Source organism: Sturnira hondurensis, unplaced genomic scaffold (genome assembly GCF_014824575.4).
Source record: "Sturnira hondurensis isolate 20B ecotype Veracruz unplaced genomic scaffold, ASM1482457v3 Scaffold0021490, whole genome shotgun sequence".
NCBI lineage: Eukaryota > Metazoa > Chordata > Mammalia > Chiroptera > Phyllostomidae > Sturnira > Sturnira hondurensis.
Window position 1 is genome coordinate 312,843 of NW_028094121.1, and position 17,136 is coordinate 329,978.

General features: G+C 56.3%; 1 protein-coding gene across 1 annotated transcript; it reads left to right on the forward strand.

Annotated features, from left to right (window-relative positions):
• The first annotated feature begins 892 nt into the window (after positions 1 to 892).
• Positions 893 to 7,799, forward strand: CLDN19 (claudin 19). Its single transcript, XM_037032576.1, has 5 exons — positions 893 to 2,067; positions 3,187 to 3,351; positions 3,452 to 3,536; positions 5,229 to 5,381; positions 6,109 to 7,799. The coding sequence occupies exons 1-5, from the start codon at positions 1,845 to 1,847 to the stop codon at positions 6,155 to 6,157; spliced, it is 675 nt and encodes a 224-aa protein (XP_036888471.1). The 5' UTR covers positions 893 to 1,844; the 3' UTR covers positions 6,158 to 7,799.
• The last annotated feature ends 9,337 nt before the right edge of the window (positions 7,800 to 17,136 follow it).

The window sequence follows — 17,136 nt, forward strand, 5'->3', positions numbered from 1 at the left end:
GCACATCGTCTCAGGCCTCAGAGCCTAGAGACTTCCATCAGCCACTTGCCCCCTCTTTGGCCCTCAGCTCCCACATTTGTCGATGGAGGAGGCTGCAGCCATGGTCCCGAGGGCCCGTGTGGCTCTGACACTCGGTGTCTGTGTGGCCTTGATTCTAAAGCTCAAACACCTTCCCCAGGTGCTCAGTGGGTCCCCCAGAGTGGCCACTCTTGGCTCTAGCAATGTCCTCTCTCCCCTCAGTCCTGCTGTCTCAGCACCATTTGTGGTAGAAGAGGAAGCTGAACTCAGCACTGACCTCTACAACTGTCTGAGTCCTCTGTTTGATTTTGGGGGCCCAGAGGCCTCCCCAAGTACACAGATCCATGGGCTCTGGACTGCACCCCAGGAAGGGCCACAGGAGGCCCTGTGTTCAGAACTGCAGGCCAAACTGCACTCACCCCTGACCCTTCAGGGGGCTGCCTGCTCCCCCAGCACCCACTGATGGGAGCTCCAGGCCATACCAGGGGCCCACGCCCGGGCCGGGCACACAGGGCGGCCATTGTCCTGAGTAGTGCCTGGCACCCTCTCCTTTGCATAGCCACGTGAGGAATGCTAGGGCGCAGGCTGTGGACGCGTCCCTGTGTGTGTGTGTGTTGGGGGGGTGCTGTGGAGGAGGAAGCTGGGTGGTCAGCAAGCGGCAGGACCCTGCCGTCCCCCAGTGCAGCCCAGCAAAAGCAGGTGGCCCCTGGAGATGAGGGGGTGGCTGCAGGAACAGGCTGGCAGGAGTGGGTGTGGGGTGGGGCTGTGGCATTCCCCCTGCACCCACCCCAAGCAGAGCGTGAGGGGACTGCTAATGAGGTCCCGCAGAGTTAAATATTCCCCGGCTCCAGAGGGCAGAGCTGGGGTGGCGGAGAGAGGGGAAGGTGGGTGCACGGAGGGCGAAGCCTGAACCCCAGGAATGTGCAGAGGCCACGGCTCCCTCCCCGCCAGGCTGTGCTGGAGCTGGGAGCCGCTCAGCGAGCCAGCGAGGGGATTAATAGGCTCAACCGCCTGCCTTCCTTCAGGCTGGTGCCAGAAGGTCCGTGCAGCCAGGTCTGGCCCAGCCTTGATGGGGTCCCTCTTCTGCCCCACTCAGATCTCAGACCCCACAACGCACATTCCCTGGCCTGGCCTCCTCTGTCTTTGATACACATGACCCGCAGGACCACCTCTCCCCAACACCCCTTCCCCAGCCCAGTCTCTCCACATCTGGCCTCAAAACCCTCTCCAGAAAGTGCTCCTTGATGTCTTACTCTAGTCTTACCTGCTGCAAATTGGAATTCCATTTCCTTTCTGTCCTACAAGCAGAAAGGACAGAAAGCCCCCTGCTCAGTCCAGCCACCCAGGAGCAAAGTCCTGGGTTGGTGCTTGGGGGGAATTAGGAGAAACTTAGGGCACTGGTACCAGATTCCTAAAGGGGTTTCCCTTGGCAGAAAGGCCCTGAGGACAAGCAGAGTCCTTCCTCCCAGCCCCTCCCTTCTCTATCCCTGGGGGGGCAGTACGGGAAGTGGCCCCCACCTGCTCCACACCAGCTCCCCACCCCCAGGGGGCTGAGCAGGAGCTTTGCTGGGACCTGCCCTGGCTTAGCACGCGGCAGTGGGCGGGCCCCTGGCCCTGCCAGCTCCTCGGCCTCCCCCTGCATTCTAGAGCCCCAGCCACTGCCTTTGCTGCTGTTGTAGCTGGGCTGCCACCTCTCCTTTTCAGCCTCTTGCCGCGCTGCCAGCCACTCCTGCCCGAAGCTTGGCTCACTTGGCCATGCCCCTGACCCCTCCAGGGACCCTGGCCCAGCCCTGAGCTCTGGGACCCCCGGCCCTCTCCTTTGGGCAATGGCCAACTCGGGCCTCCAGCTCCTGGGCTATTTCCTGGCCATGGGTGGCTGGGTGGGCATCATTGCCAGTACAGCCCTCCCGCAGTGGAAGCAGTCCTCCTACGCGGGGGACGCCATCATCACCGCTGTGGGGCTCTACGAAGGGCTCTGGATGTCCTGCGCCTCCCAGAGCACCGGGCAGGTGCAGTGCAAGCTCTACGACTCGCTGCTTGCCCTGGAAGGTAGGCCCCTGCCAGCGGAGTGGGGGTGGCGGGGGAGGGGGAGGTCTCGAGCAAGCTTTCACACAGTCTGCCCTCTGCACAGGGCTGCACTCTTCAGCCCCTGCCCCGTCTGACAATCCAGGTCAGGCTGGTGCCCCTCAGGAGGCAGGGGCTCCAGGCTCTGGTGGCCTTGGGTTCAGATCCCAGGCACTGGCCCTGCATCCCTGTGATGTAAAGGGAGCACTCTGACTTTTACAGGCTGATGGGGGGGTCAGGTGAGAGGAGCGCCTGGTGTTTGGAGGAGCTCAGTCAAGACCCTCCACTTCTCATGCTCTGCAGGCAGACATGGGTCTGCCCACATGCCAGCCCTGCTAGCCAGAAGGGCATGTGGGCAGGCAGGTGCACTCACATGCACGCACATGTGTACACACATATGTGCACAGGCACACATGCATGCATGCACACACACAGGTGCTCAGGCCCACAGGTTCGTTTTCTCTCCCTCTGGGGTATGGAATGGAGCCTGAAAGTTTGGCTCATAAACAGGCACCACTGCAGCTCTGTTCAATGGCTCTGGGCCCAGCCTCCACCCTCTGCCCCTGGCCCACAGGCCAGAGCTGGCCGCCCCCTGCCACGCCAGTCCAGGAAGATCACCCAGCCTCCCTGTTCCCCTCAGCCAAGCCCAGGCTGACTCAAGCGGCAGGCACATGACTGCCATGGTGACTCACAGGCCAGAGGGGAAGGTGGCCGGAATCAGGATGGCCGGTGAGGGTTGGCATCCTTGCCCGAGGGCCACCTGGGCTGAATGGGGCCTCAGATACCCTTAGTTTCTCCTTTTGCTGAATGCAAAAAGCCCCAGGAGAAGCTGCCTCTGCTGCTTGGGTGGACAGAACCAGTCCAGAAGGGCACCCCCAGCCAGAAAACAGCTGATGAGAGTGCAAACTGCCCCATCACCACATACTACCCAGAGGAGCCTGTAAGTGAGAGTGAGCAGTGGGGAAGCTCAGCTTCACCCCTGTTTCAGGACCCTCGTACTGGCCGGTATGGGGCAGTCCAGGAGGAGCTTCCAGGTCCTGCTCCAGCCCCTCCCATGCTGGGCTCTCCCCCTCCCACCACCTGCTCAGTCCCTCCCACCCCCAGGGCACATCCAGTCAGCTCGAGCCCTGATGGTGGTAGCGGTGCTCCTGGGCTTTGTGGCCATGGTCCTCAGTGTCGTGGGCATGAAGTGCACCCGGGTCGGAGACAGCAACCCCATCGCCAAGGGCCGCATCGCCATTTCTGGGGGCGCCCTCTTCCTCTTAGCAGGTGAGTGCCCTTGGCTGCTTCTCCACCAGCCTGGCCATGGCGGGGAGCCCTGCCCTGCTGGCCAAGTGGGGGCAGAGCTGAGCACCCCCTCTGTCCTTAGGCCTCTGCACCTTGACTGCAGTCTCCTGGTATGCTACCCTGGTGACTCAGGAGTTCTTCAACCCAAGCACACCTATCAATGCCAGGTGAGTGCCAAGGCATGGCTCGGGCCAGGGGGCAGGCTGGGCCTGCCTTCCCACAGCCTCTGGAGCCATGGCCTTCGTCCTGCAGAGGGGGAGTCGGCGGCCAGCCCCAGGCGCTGTCATTGAGAAGCTCTCTGGAGCAGGGAACCAGGAAGGGTGTGGCTGGGCCCTCTGAAAGAGCGGGAGGCCTGTGGAGGGCACCCCAGGAGCTGAGTGCCTGGCTCTGGGCTTAAATCCCAGCTCTGCACGTGCTGGCTGTGTGATCACACCTGTGCCTCAGTCTTTCCTTTGCTGATTTCCGCCCTACAGGAAGGAAATGTGGAGCCGGGACCCAAGGACCCAGTTCACATGGTGTGAGGGTTTAGTAAGATGGGTGGGTAGGGGACTTGGCACAGTGCGTGGGCCCTGGGGGGCACTCAGCCAAGCCCGCTGCTGCCACTCCTGCTGGAGGAGGTGGTTCCTTGGGTGGGAAGGGGGTGGCTGACCATCCCTCCAGCCATGGTGTGAAGAATGTGGGGAAGGGGCAAGGCCAGTGAGGTGCTGTTGCAAAGTCTGGAGCAGAGGGTTTGGGTCTGTGGGGGGGCGAGCCGTGGAGAGTAGGTCAGAGATATTTCCAGGGCAGAATGGTCAGGACATGTACAGCCAAGGGCATGGGGGCTGAATAGGGGGCTCTGTGAAGGGCCTGGGCCCCTATGGGACAGAAGCAGCAAATGGGATCATCTGAACCCCAGAAGTCCCCACTGGCCTTGAGTGGGAAGGGGGTGGAGGATAAGAAAAGATGCCTGGGCTGCTGCTGTTGGGAGGGCTCCCTGGAGGAGGGGGAAGGATGGAGAGGAAGAAAACATGAGACCTCCGCTGTGCTCCCTGAGCCTGGCCACTCTGGCCACGAAGACCTGCCAAGTAAGAAGCAGCTCAGCTTGGGGATGCCAGGCTGGTACTGTCCCTTCATCCCTTCAACACTCCCCAAGGCCGCTCGGGTGGCAGGTCCTGTGCTGGGCCCTGGGGATACCGACAAATCTGGTGTGGTCTGCCCTTGAGGTCCTTCCCCAGGAGCTGAGCAAGCAGGGGACCGAATGGCCACCTAGTGAGAGCACAACTGGGGGAGTACAGAGGGGTCTGGGAAATTCCCCTCCCAGAGGTGGTTTCTTAGTGGGGCCCTGAGGGCAGAGCGCAGGAGGTGCAGAACAGAGACACTCCAGGAGGGGGCGCCTGGTGCAAAGGAACAGACATGGGGAGACGCAGGGCAAGGCTGGGCTGGCTGGCTGGCTGGCTGGCTGGCAGGGCCCGGGCCTGGAGAGCCTGGAGTGCCAGGTGGAGTGGGGTCTGCCCTTCTCCAGGGGACAGTGGGGAGCCCTGACTGGGATTTCTGTGGGCCAGATCGTGACTGTGAGAGATGGCAGGGACCGCACTGCTCTCCCCACGGGACCTTCAGGCCCTCCCTCACCCGCTCCAAGGGCCAGCTGGGGAAAGAGGCCCAAGGTTGCACAGGACCACCTTGCTGGAATGCGGTCGGAGCGAGGATGAGCATTCATCCCAGCTTATCCTGAGAGGCTGCTAAGGCTTGTGAGGGCTCCTGTCTTGGCTCCTCACTCCCTGCCTGCCTTCTGCCAAAGCCAAGGCTAGGGAGCCCCGGGTGAAGACTGAGGCAGCCCGGGTGGCAGCCACACCTGATGGCATTCTCCCTACCCCTTGCAGGTACGAGTTTGGCCCGGCTCTGTTTGTGGGCTGGGCCTCTGCCGGCCTGGCCCTGCTGGGGGGCTCCTTCCTCTGCTGCACATGCCCGGAGCCCGAGAGAGTCAACAGCAGCCCACAGCCCTACCGCCCAGGCCCCTCAGCGGCTGCCAGAGAGTACGTCTGAGCCCGCCAGCCCCAGCCAGCAGTCTCCCACCCGGCACTCCGCGGCCCCTGCAGCACCCAGGGCAGGCTCAGGAGGACACGGGGTATCCCCTGAGTTCGATGGGGCTCTGAGCAGCTGGTCCCCAACACAGGAATGAATCCACCCCCTGCTCTGAGACCCAGTCACTCAGAGAGAGGCCAGAGGCAGGACCTAGCCCACAGGTGCATGCGCAGGTCCAGGTGCGGGCATGGGCCTGTCCACACAATCTCTTGGCACCTTCATGTTTCCCCATAGTCCAGGGCCCCCCGCCTTCACTGACAGCTTATGTACTCACCCAAGGGCAGCTTGAGTGCCATGCTGGGCCCTGTGGACAAAGCAACTAAGATGGACCTTGGCCCCTCGCAGCCACCCCATGAAGGAGACGGTGCTGGCATGACAAATGTCCCCACATGACACATGAGGAAACAGGTTCATGTGCGGCTTGGCTCCATGGTCTCTGAGTTCAGGGTTCAGCTCTTGGCACGCCCAGCCTCACGTGGACAGCTGCACGGAGGGCTGGGCCAGACTGGACCCCGTCACCCCCGCCCCACGAGTGGGCCCCAGGCAGGGCTGCTATGAGGGCCCATCTGATCCCACTGGCCAGTCTCCGTGCCTGGGCCTGAATCCCACAGCGCCTACCCCTCCTTCCCCCACGGCTGCTCACCCCACTAACCAGCTCTCCTCTCTTTTGACTTTCAGACCAATTCTTAAACTGTCTGCCTCCTCCAAGGCCCCCCTGGGTGTGTAGTGTCCCAGTCCCCACCTGGCCTTGCCTCCTTGCTACACCTACACTGTGTACGTGGCCTTTTTTTGGAAAGAGAAGTGAACGTCCACCCCTGTGTAGTGTTGTTTGATCTGCCCCTGGCGCGGTCAGGGTGTGGGCTGGTCTGGCGAAGTCAGAGCTGTTCCCAGGGGTTGTTTGGCATAAAGATGAGGAGACAGAGGCCCAGGGTGGGTCGTACAGCGGGGCTGAGGCTGACCAGGACTCCTGCCCCCTGCCCCGTGACCTCCCCAGGCTGACCTTGGGCTGGCACCGGGACCTCCTTGATGGGAGGCCCCATCCTGAGGCCTGGCCCGGCACTGGGCCTGCCTCCGAGTCAGCAAGCCCTTGGACTAAAGACAGATGTAGTCCCACCCCTGTTACTCACCCTGCCCCTCGGAGCCCCCCTAGGGCACTCTCTGGGAGAAGGGAGAACCCCTGGGAGGCCCTCCAGCTGGGTTCTGGGGACCAGAGCTGGGGTGAGGAGACACTGCAGGATCGCTAAGTGGAGAAGGTACCGGAGGCAGGGCACGAGGCCTCTCAGGTGTTAGGACCATCCTGAGGAAGGTTGGAAGCCCCAGGCTGGGGTCCACCCCAGTGCTGCTCCTGTTCTTCACCCACTGTTCCTCATCTCCAGTCTGCTGAGGCCCCGCTACCTCCCTGCCCCAGAACCAGAGCAGAGAGGGGAGTCAGAGGTCGCCCCAGATGGCGGCTGGAGCACCAGCTCACTCAGAGGTGCAGTCAGAGCTGGATGGGCTTTTGGTCTTGCAGTTCAGGTAACCAGCCCCTAGTCTGAGAGCCGAGAGTCCTCCAATCAGTTCCTCCCCTCAGGCTCAGGCCTCCCCCACCCCAAATGTCCTCCCTGGACCCTGAGTCCCTCTCTGGCCACTGCCTTCCCTCTCTCACGGGGGAAGAGCTAAGCAGGCCTGTCACTGCCTTCCCGATGCCTTCGCCTGCCTTCCTCCATCGCCTTCCTGCAACCACGTCTCACCCGGTCGAAAACCCCAAGGACAGAACCCAGCCTTCTCCCTGAGCCTGACGCTGAGAGGTGGACTCTGACAAGTGGCCGTCGGGGACACTGCAGGGGAGGGAGGAGTGAGGAGCCACCATGGGACAACTCCTGTGGCCCCTGGTGGGCAGCCGCCACACGGCCACGTGGCCTTGGGAAAGAACGGCTGCTGCACAAGGCCCGTCCAGCCCGTGGCCAGAAGGAGTGGCCGGAGGGTGACTCTAAATGGGCCTACTGGACTCCTGACTCTCGAGTCACAACTGAGAACTAAGGAAGAGTCTGTCTGGGAGCCCGCGCTAAAACACCGTGGTTCTCACTTCTGGGTGCACACTCGAGTCACCCAGGGAGCTGAGGCCCAGGCTCCACCCCAACGCCCCCACTGAATCGGCCTCTGGGTTCAGGCAGCTCCATGGGACCGCAGTGTGTGGGCAGCCCCTCTATGAGGCTTAAAGTTGGGGCCACGTTCTTTGCCCCTCTGAGGGGGTCTCAGAGGGAGAAAGGCGCCTACAAGAAGGGGGGGCGAGACGAGAGGAAGCCCTGTCTCCCTGGGCTCCCCCTAGACCAGGCTCTCCCACGAGAGTCCCACATTCTCCCAATAAATGCACCACTTGTGCCAAACAATGCTGAGTTTGACTCCTGCCACGCACAGCCCAGAGAGCCCTGAGTAACAGTGAATTTGGAACCTGGGATCTGAGCATCGAGGTGAAGGCTCCTGTCACAGGTGCTGGCTGAGCGGGTGGGACGTGGGTGTCCAAGGCTCGGCCTCCCCGCCGGGCTGGGGACTGGGCAGTCCCTGTTGTCCGGTCCTGAAGTGGCTGCCAGGACACCGTGTGTCATCTCCTACTAAGGTTCAGCATCTACCAGAGGCTTAGGACCGTCACTGAGCAAGGGGCCGGGCCCAGGCACACAGAAGCCAAAACTATGCCCCCGTTTTTGAGAAGAGAAGGGAGCTTTATTTGCTAGTCCTCAGGCAAAGAGACAGCAGACATGACATCAAATCTGTCTTTCTCAGCCCAGGATACGAGACAGGATCTTAAGGGGTAACTGTTAAGGGCTCGTAAGTGTTATCCAAGTGTTACTCATTAGCTGAGTATCCAAGGGTTAAACTTTTGTTCTGGGTCTTGTTAGAAACAAGAAGGAACCAGGTCCCACAGTCACAAGACGTGGTAGGAAGATGTCGGGACAGAACGAGCTGGCATCTCGCTCAGGGTTCCAGGGACGGGCTGTGAGACAGCCAAGCTCCATGCCAGGGGCCGGCCAGACAGCCAGGCAGAAACAAGCTTCCGTGGGATCCTTCCTGAAGGGAAGCCAGAGACTGCAGAGGCCAAGGGTCAGCTCACCACCCACAACCTGGGGAAGATGGGCAAAGGCGCCGTGGGTGCTGGCAGTGGGAAGATGTCCGGGAGAAGCGAGGAGGGCTGGGAGCTGGAAGAGTTTGGGAATCTGACCCCCAGGCCTCTCTTGAGGCAACCTCATTCAGGTCTACGGGTCACCTGGGTGACTCTGCTGGGATGAGGGCTGCAAGTTCCTGGCCTCAAGGCTGGATAATTAGCAGGAGACAAAGGCTATGATTCTAAAGCGTCTGCCATCGTTTATTTGCAACACAGCTTCCCCAAGAGCGAATTGGCTGGGGGAGGAGTACACCTGAGTGCCCGAGGGGGATTGAGCCCGGCCCGGAGCAGTGGGTCCGGGGGCCGTCTGTTGCCCCTGAGGACCTGCGTACGGACTGAGTGTTAGAGGAAGGCAAGGAATTATGGTTGGTTCTGTGTTACGTGCATTGTCCATTTTGTGTGCTGCTGACACCGTGGTTCTTTTTTTTAACCCGTATCTAAGACGTGCACACTGACGTAACCTAATGGCCGACTTTGCTTGAACTCTTCTAGGAACAAAAAGGTCTGTTTATTTGCAGGTGTATTTATTTGTAGACTGGTAACCGTCGGCACTTAGGGGTTCGCTCTGTTCTTCTGTGTGGGCGTTCACAAGTGAAATGCGTACAATGCTAAGAATCCCTCCAAGTTTTCCAGGTTATCCCATTTCTGCGGTGACCCGTAGCAGCTGTATCTGAATCAGGTGATGAGAGTTAACACCGCCAGGAACGGGAACAAGTCGAAATTGCGCGTCCCTCGGTAGGATGCACCGAGGAGAAAAACAGCCTCATTTATATGATGTTCCTGCCGGAGGTACATAAACGGAATGTACCGAAGAAGACAAGACAGGAGAATCTAAGTTGAGGTTACTCTACAACATAAAAGCCTGGATTCTTTGAAACCATGCGAGTTACGAAGGACAGAGAAAGACGGAGGAGACCAGAGAGAGGGAGCCGGGTGCTGTGGGTGATCTCGCACCGGATTCCGGACCGGAGCAGACAGTCTTGGGCTGACCGGTGAGATTCGCATGGTGTTTGTGGTTTACCTGGTATTACGTCAATGGCGTCTAAGCTCGACAGCTCACTGTGGTTTTGTATGTCAGGAAATACACTCTGAAGTAGTAAGACGATGACGAGGCCTCAGAAAAAGCCTTCACAGATGCACATGAAGACAGCCAGGCAAATATTCACAGTATCATGTTAATTAAGCAATCTGAGTGAAGGGCATACAGTTCTTTGAACTAATAAAAATCTTTATTTCACCAGCCAGGGCTATAAGCATCTTTTTCTTTCTTTTAAAAAATATATTGTAAAAAGATTTTATTTTTAGAGAGAGGGAAAGGGAAGGAGAAACACAGAGAGAGAAACATCAATGTGTGGTTGCCTCTCAAGTGCCCCCTAATGGGGACCCGGCCCACAACCAAGGCACGTGCCCTGACTGGGAATCAAACTGGCGACCCTTTGGTTCACAGGCTACAAACATCTTTAAGACAGTTATTTAATAATCTTTGTCTAGTGCATCAGCTACCAGGTCTTTCTCAAGGGACAGTTTCTGCTGATGTATTTGTTTTTTTGAATGGGCCACATGTCTTTGTTTGTATGTCTTGTGGCATTCATTGTTACTGTAGTATTGTTTTTAAAAACCAGTCTTTTGGGGCCTGGCTGGTGTGGCTCAGTGAGTTGAGCACTGGCCTACAAACCAAAAAGTCACCAGTTTGATTCCCAGTCAGGGCACATGCCTGGGGTGTGGGCCAGGTCTCCAGTTGGAGGAGGCAACCAGTTGATGTTTCTCTTGCCATTGATGTTTTTTTTCCCTCTCTTTCTCCATCCCTTTCTCTCTCTCTCAAAATATTAATAAAACCTTAAAAAAAAAACCTGGTCATTTGATCTAATGATGTGGTAACTCTGGAAATCAAATTGTCTTTCTGCCCTCAGGTTGCGGAATTTGTTGTTACGGTTTTCACTGCTCTAAGCTGTCTCTAAGTCAAGGATCGGCCTAAGGTGGAAATTCAAAGTCTTTGCCGATTTTATCTGAACCCGTGACTCTCCTTGGGTGTGGGCAGTGACTTTCTAATTTCCTCCATGCATGTGGTTGCCTTCAGTGGTTCCCTAGTCTCTAATGTCTGACTCCCAGAGAAAAAGACTAAGACCAACGGGGTGGAGGGAGGCACCAGGCCTTCGTAGCCCTGGAATGTCACTTCGGCTGGTGAAGAGGGATGCAACGAGGGGACAGGCGCAACAACAACGGCCGCTGCCTCTGTGTCTGCGCCTCCTTGCTCAGAGGGAGCAGCAAATGGCCAGCACACAGAGCCCCGTTATGGGGAGGACGGGGTCCTCATTGCCCACCCTGGCTCCGCAAGCTGCGTGCAGGCTCCAGGCACGTGTACACGACTGCCTGCCACAGGGTTGGGTTCCACGGGGGATGAGAAGCTGCTGCAGAGCTAAGGGCTGAAATTCCCAAAGTGAACCCCACTTTACCGTCTAAGCCTTCTCTGCAATGTTGCAAGTCTTCCACAGACTGTGGAGCTCCAGAGTAGCCACAGCAGACCGATTCGGCCAGTGTCCTTGTTGTCAGGGTTGGGAACTGATTCCAGGTGCTTCATAGTCAGCTTTCTTCCCAGAATCTTTTCTCACTTCCTTACTGTTCGATGATTTTTTTATGTTACTCTGTGTCCCCCAAGCAGTAGACACCCAAATAAGAGTAAACATGTGAGAGAAAATAGGGCAGGAGGTTGGAGAGCCACCGGATAGTCCCGGCTCGAAAAAACATCAATGGACATGCCCTGGAGCACCACGCAGCCTAGAGAAAACTTGGCAAAGTCACCAGGGTGTCTGTGAGCCAGGGCCAGGTGCCAGAGGAGACCTGAGTCCTCCAGGAACAGGACTGCTCTGAATCTGGGGGGTGTGGCCTTGGGACGAGCACAGGGGCCGATTTCAGAGCAAAGCGTCATGGGTCATTTCTGCTGCCTGTCATTGGAGGTCTGCAAGTCACATTCTCGTGGCCCCGCACTTTCCGTTTGCAGTTTTCACAGCTATTTTCTCAGTTGGTTTTACAATATTCCTGTAAGAGTAACAGCCAAGATGAGCTGAGCGCTAATAAAGTGTCAAGTAGTACTATCTGATTTTCACTCAGTCCTCAAGAGAACTTAATCGGAAGTCGGTACTGTTTGAATCTGTTTTAAAGTTGGTGTGAAATGCTGGTTCTCAGGCTCCTCTCCTGCACTGGGACGAGGCACTTTGATGGTGGGAAGAGCCAGGAATCGTTTCCTGCCCTGCGGAGGGTCCGGAGACCGCACTGTGAGAAATACTTCGGTGTTCCACACTGACTCGCATGCGAGCGCCCTGCAAGGGCTCTGGAAGGCCGGTCTTCCTCGTCAGGTTAGGAACTCAGGTCTTCTGACTTCAAATCGCTTTCCTTCCTGTGTCTCAAAATGACCTATGAAGACTGAACTTTATGCTCCGGGTAAAATGAAGCATGTTGTGCACCATACTCAGAAAGCTGTCTTCCTGGTTCATACCTTCTCCCTCCACTTATAAACAGGTCTTACCTATCTCTGGAATGACCGAAACTCCCACGTTGCCCCGGGCAGTCTTCTCACTCCAGGGAAATCCACAGCCCCTTTCATCTCACCCTATTAGGCTCAGATGGAGATCAGTGGGGGCGCAGTGACCCTACCTGCCCTTCCAGCAACAGCCCGTTTCATTCCACTTGAAGTATCTGTGGAGCTTCTGCCCTGCGCACTTTTAGCCCTGTTGGATACAGCGGCAGTGAACAACATGGACAAAATTCCCGCCTTTACCTTCTAGCAAAGGGACGGAATAAAGTAGATGTAGATTCGCAGGTGAGGAGAGGCAGTACGGAGAAGAGTAAAGCAGGGTGAGAAGGTGGGAGATCGGGGCCTGGGGAGGGACCGCACACTGAACAGGGCCGTCAGGGAAGGTCGGGGTAGCCAGAGCCCGGGCAGATCCACGGGAGAGAGCCGTTTGGTTCCCTGGGGAAACAGTCTTCCTGTCAGCAAGGAGAAGCACCTGTAAAGGCCTTGAGCAGGGATTGTGCCCGGGCAGTTTGAGGTAGAGGCTCGTCTGGTTGCAGTGGAGTAAACCGGGCGGGGGGCGGGGGGGTAGCAGTGTGGGAATGGGCTGGTGGGGGCACATGACCCTGAAAGCATCTGAAGGGTTTTGAGCAGACAAGTGACCCAAATTCTGACATGGATTTTAAGACACAGGCTGGCTGCTGTGTTGAGAACTGACTACAGGAGTGGGGTGGGTGGGAAGGAAGGTTGCAGGGAGCTCACCTAGGAGGCCACTGTGACAGCCAGGTGAGCCCGACTGGTGTGGCTCAGTGGATTGAGCGCCCTCTTGCGGACTGAAGGATCACTGGCTGGGTTCCCAGTCAGGGCGCCGCCTGGGTTGCGGACTGCTCCCCAACTGGGGGCATGTGAGAGGCAACTGCATTGCTGTTCCTGTCTCTCTAAAAATAAAATTATTTTAAAAATCATTAAAAAATAATCCAGGTGAGACGATGTGATTGGAAGTGGTCAGAATCTGAATGTTTCAAGGAAAGAATCAACAGGATTTGCAGATTCATTGCATGTGGAGTGTGAGAAAAAGAGATGACTGAGAGGCTGGGCTGGGGTCTGTCAGGAGGGACTGTCCCCGCCATGGGGAAGGCTGCGGAGACCAGAGCCCTACTCCCGCCTCCGCCTTCCACCCGTGGCATCTGGGGCCCACCCCCACACTCTCACAGGACTGCTCTCGTCTGTGGTCTCCTTGGTGCTGGTCAGCCTCCACCTTCTTGGAACTCTTGGCTTTGATGCCACCTGAACCATTCCTACTTTGTTCTTTAGGATTCTGATGTCCACCTTTCTAGATTCAATAAATGTTTTTCTGGTCATCAGTTTTATGTCCTTGTTCCACAAATTTGGGCCTCCACTGTCTCCTCTTCATAAATGCCCCTTAAGTAATATGACTCCATCCATGACGATAGCTCTCCCGAGCTGCCCGCTGGGCACCATTCAGCTTCGACCTACACTCACTCAGCTGCAAATCCGCTTCCCAGGTGCTCCCACCAATGCCCCCACCCCTGGGACCGCAAACTCCAGGCACCTAAAACTAAACAGGTCTCCCCTCTTTTGCACTGTCTACCACCAGCAGATGGTACTGTTTGCGTCAACATCCGCAGTCACGCTGGAGTCTCCCCCTTCCCCTCCCTACATGCAGCCGGTCACCCAGATCTGTCAACTCCATCTCTGACATCTCAAACTGGACCTCCTTCCTTACTGCGGTGTCAGTCAATGGTCCAGGTCTCATCTATATGGACTCGCGCAGCAATGCCCAAATTGTTCACTTCAGATCAAACTCCCCCCGCCACCCTCCTCGCCCAGTTGTCTTTTTGAAGTGAAAAGCTTTCTATTAAAAAGGAATCCAAACTCCCTATCACCATCTCCTGAGCCCAGACAGAATTCAAACGCAGGGCTGTACACGCTGGCTGCCCTAGGCCTGTGAGGGTGCTATCACTCCAACAGATGTCAACACGGTGCAACCCCAGGCCCCTCTCTGGTATCATGGATAGCCTTTGCAAGCAGGGAGCCAGATGAAAGGGATGGAAGCTGGCCTCCTCCACCAGGGGCACCAATCCAAGCAGAGCGGGGCAGAGTCCCTAAGACCGCTCCTTCCCTGTCGCAGGCCAGCCCTGCCCGTCAGACTAGCCCTTCCTCCAGCAGAGTCGCAGGACTGAGCCTGTCCCCACCGTTTGCCTTGGTCTCCACCGGATGTTCAAGCCTCCCGCTTCAGCCATCCCTACCTGAATTCCCACCAGCCCTCTCCTACTCCTATTCCGACCCAATGTTGCGTTCTTCCCAAACCTTCCACTGTGCCCTCTGGAATTCAGTCACCAGCTTATTCTGAAATGTCCATTCATCTATTTACTCTGCCGCTAACCAGACCCACCACTTCTGGTGGAGTCCCTTCAGTGACGTTTTTTCTGACCAGAACTCCCAGCTAGCCACTGACAAACCATCCTCCCTGGCTCCTCCCTCCCCTTTTAAGGCCTCAGCAGCTCTGTCTCTGAAGCTAGCACCTGCAGACTAACTCTGTAATCCAGCGTTGTTCCTTGCAGACTTTAATTGCAGGGTCAGACCTACCACTTCTACCCTCACTCGTGGCAACCTCAGTGCCCAGAAAGGAGGTCCTTTGAATGCCATTGTTTATGTTTGGCCTTTTTCTCCCAGTAATGTCTCCATTCTTCAGGTCTTCCACTCACATGACAACTGCCTACATGTCACTAACCAGTAACTGCTCAAGGGTGAGCCTGCCCATCTAGGACCAGCACCTCCTGTTCTCCCCAATCCCTCAAACTATCGAGTCAATTAAGAACACTTACCCACTCCTGGACCACTTTGTCACCAGAGAACGCATGCTCTTACTGGCTTTGGCCAATCAGGGCTCATCCCTGGATCTGGGTTTGGGAAAGCGGATGCTGGGAACATCACTGTGAACTTATACCCCTACATTCACTCTCAACACCTTTGCTGTTTTCTTCCTCTGAAGTGAGCTGGCAATGCCCTGACAAACACCACCCCCACCTGCTGGCAACCTGATTTCCCTAGTTACACTTGTCCCATTCTCTAAGACAACTATTTGTCATGCACTACACATTTCATCAGCACCTCACCCCCCAGTGCACAGGTGACATCCCCGTCACGGGGCTGTTTCAGCAGAGGAGCCCGCCCCCTCGGCGCTGCAGCCCTCCCAGGTTTGCCTCGACGGTCTTCGGAGTACGTTCGTTGCATGAGTCCTCTGTTGCAGGTCGCAGATCCTGTGCAAGGACACAGTCCCCAGGGACTCCCTTAACAAGTGTTCAGTGTCACTCCACGTGAGTATAAAGGGTTTCTGTGGCTGTGTGGAGGCGGCCTGTCCCTCTGCACTTTGAAAATGTTTTTTGGCCTATGGCCACACCCCGCTGAACACGCCAGAGCTCTGAAGAAATGTTTTTTGGTTAATAGATTGGGTAATGCCTCTCCCCACCTCAATTATTCCTCCAGACCCCTAGGCCAAGTTTTACTCTCTTTCCTTACTCACTACCGCGGGGAGCTGCACCTTGCCCAGTGTCCCCGGCATTTCCGATCCATCCAGCTAACATCCCTGTTCTTGGAGCAGCACCGATGGCCCTGAGGTTGTTTGACCTTGTTAGAAAACAAGCAGGGGGACGGCCAGTGGACAGCGTTCACAGTCTACAGTGGTGTCATGTCCTAGGCCCCTACTCACCCTCGGCTCACCCACGCCAACTTCCAGGCCCGCAAGCTCCATTCCCAGTCAATGGCCTGTACAGGTGTGCCATTTTTAACATTTTGTATCACGTTTTACTGTACCTGTTGTTTACTTACCCTTGTGTTGCAGTTGCCTACAGTGTTCTGTGCGGGTCTGTAGCCTAGAAGCAGTAGGTGGGTTTGAGAAGCGCACCTCACAATGTACTGCTCAGAACACACACTCGTGGCTGGTGACACGTTCCTGCACATCCTCCTCTAACTCCCAACATCTCTCCCCTAAGATTCGCCAAGATAACTTAACCAAACTTCAATCAACAGGTGAACTGACATGGAGTCTCAACATCCACGAACACAAAAGCCTTAACTTTTAAGAAGTCCTCACTTTTCAATGTTAACACTTTTGCTTCTTTCCAGATTTTGGAAATATTATAGTCCTAAATCTATTTCCCTAATACTGCCATGATTTTTACTAGCTAATATAAGTATTAGCCACTTATTGACAAATTACCCATGAATTTGACTGAAAACATCTTGTTTTTGTTACCAACATCCCTGATACATAACATTTCCTTTCCAATCACTTTTTATTTTGCTGTACTGCCTAGGCCCATCTATACAATCAATAGAAATCATGATAGTGTCACCTCCATCATTTCAAGGGTAATGGAATGAATATACCACATGCCTGATACACGGTACCTACTCCTTACTGGGAAAAGGCTGGAGAGCCAAGCTCAAGGTCCGTTGAAAGTAGAGGCAGAACTGCCAGCTGAGGAAGCCACTGCCGCTCTCGCTGCAAAGAATGGCTTCCACCCTCCTAACCGCTGGCTTCTCCAGTCTCACGCTGGTGCTCACCTGATTGGCCAACCAGTGCCTGAACTTGCATCCTGCCTCCAAGAAAGATTAATGTGTCCTCTGGGTCCTTACAGTAGTCACAGGCTGGCTAACCTTCATACAAGGTGAAGGAATTCACTGAAGTGCTGAGCAACAGAACACACGTAAAGATCAGCTGGCGGGCGGGGGTGGCTCGTCTGGTTGGAGCATCGTCCAGAACGCCGAGTCACAAATTTGATTCCCAGCCCGGGCACACGCCTAGGTTGTTTGGTCACTGGATGGGGAGCATCCGGGTGGCAACCAATCTGTTTCTCTCCCTCTCTCCACAATCAATAAGCATGTCCTAGTATGAGGATTTAAAAAAAAATAGTTTTGTGTCTCACACTGGTAGAAAGACTATCACAAAAATCTTCCCTTGTGTTTTTGCCAACACAGTATTTTCCTGGAAGACCAAAAACTGGCCCCAAATCTGGAACAGGAGTTTCAAACT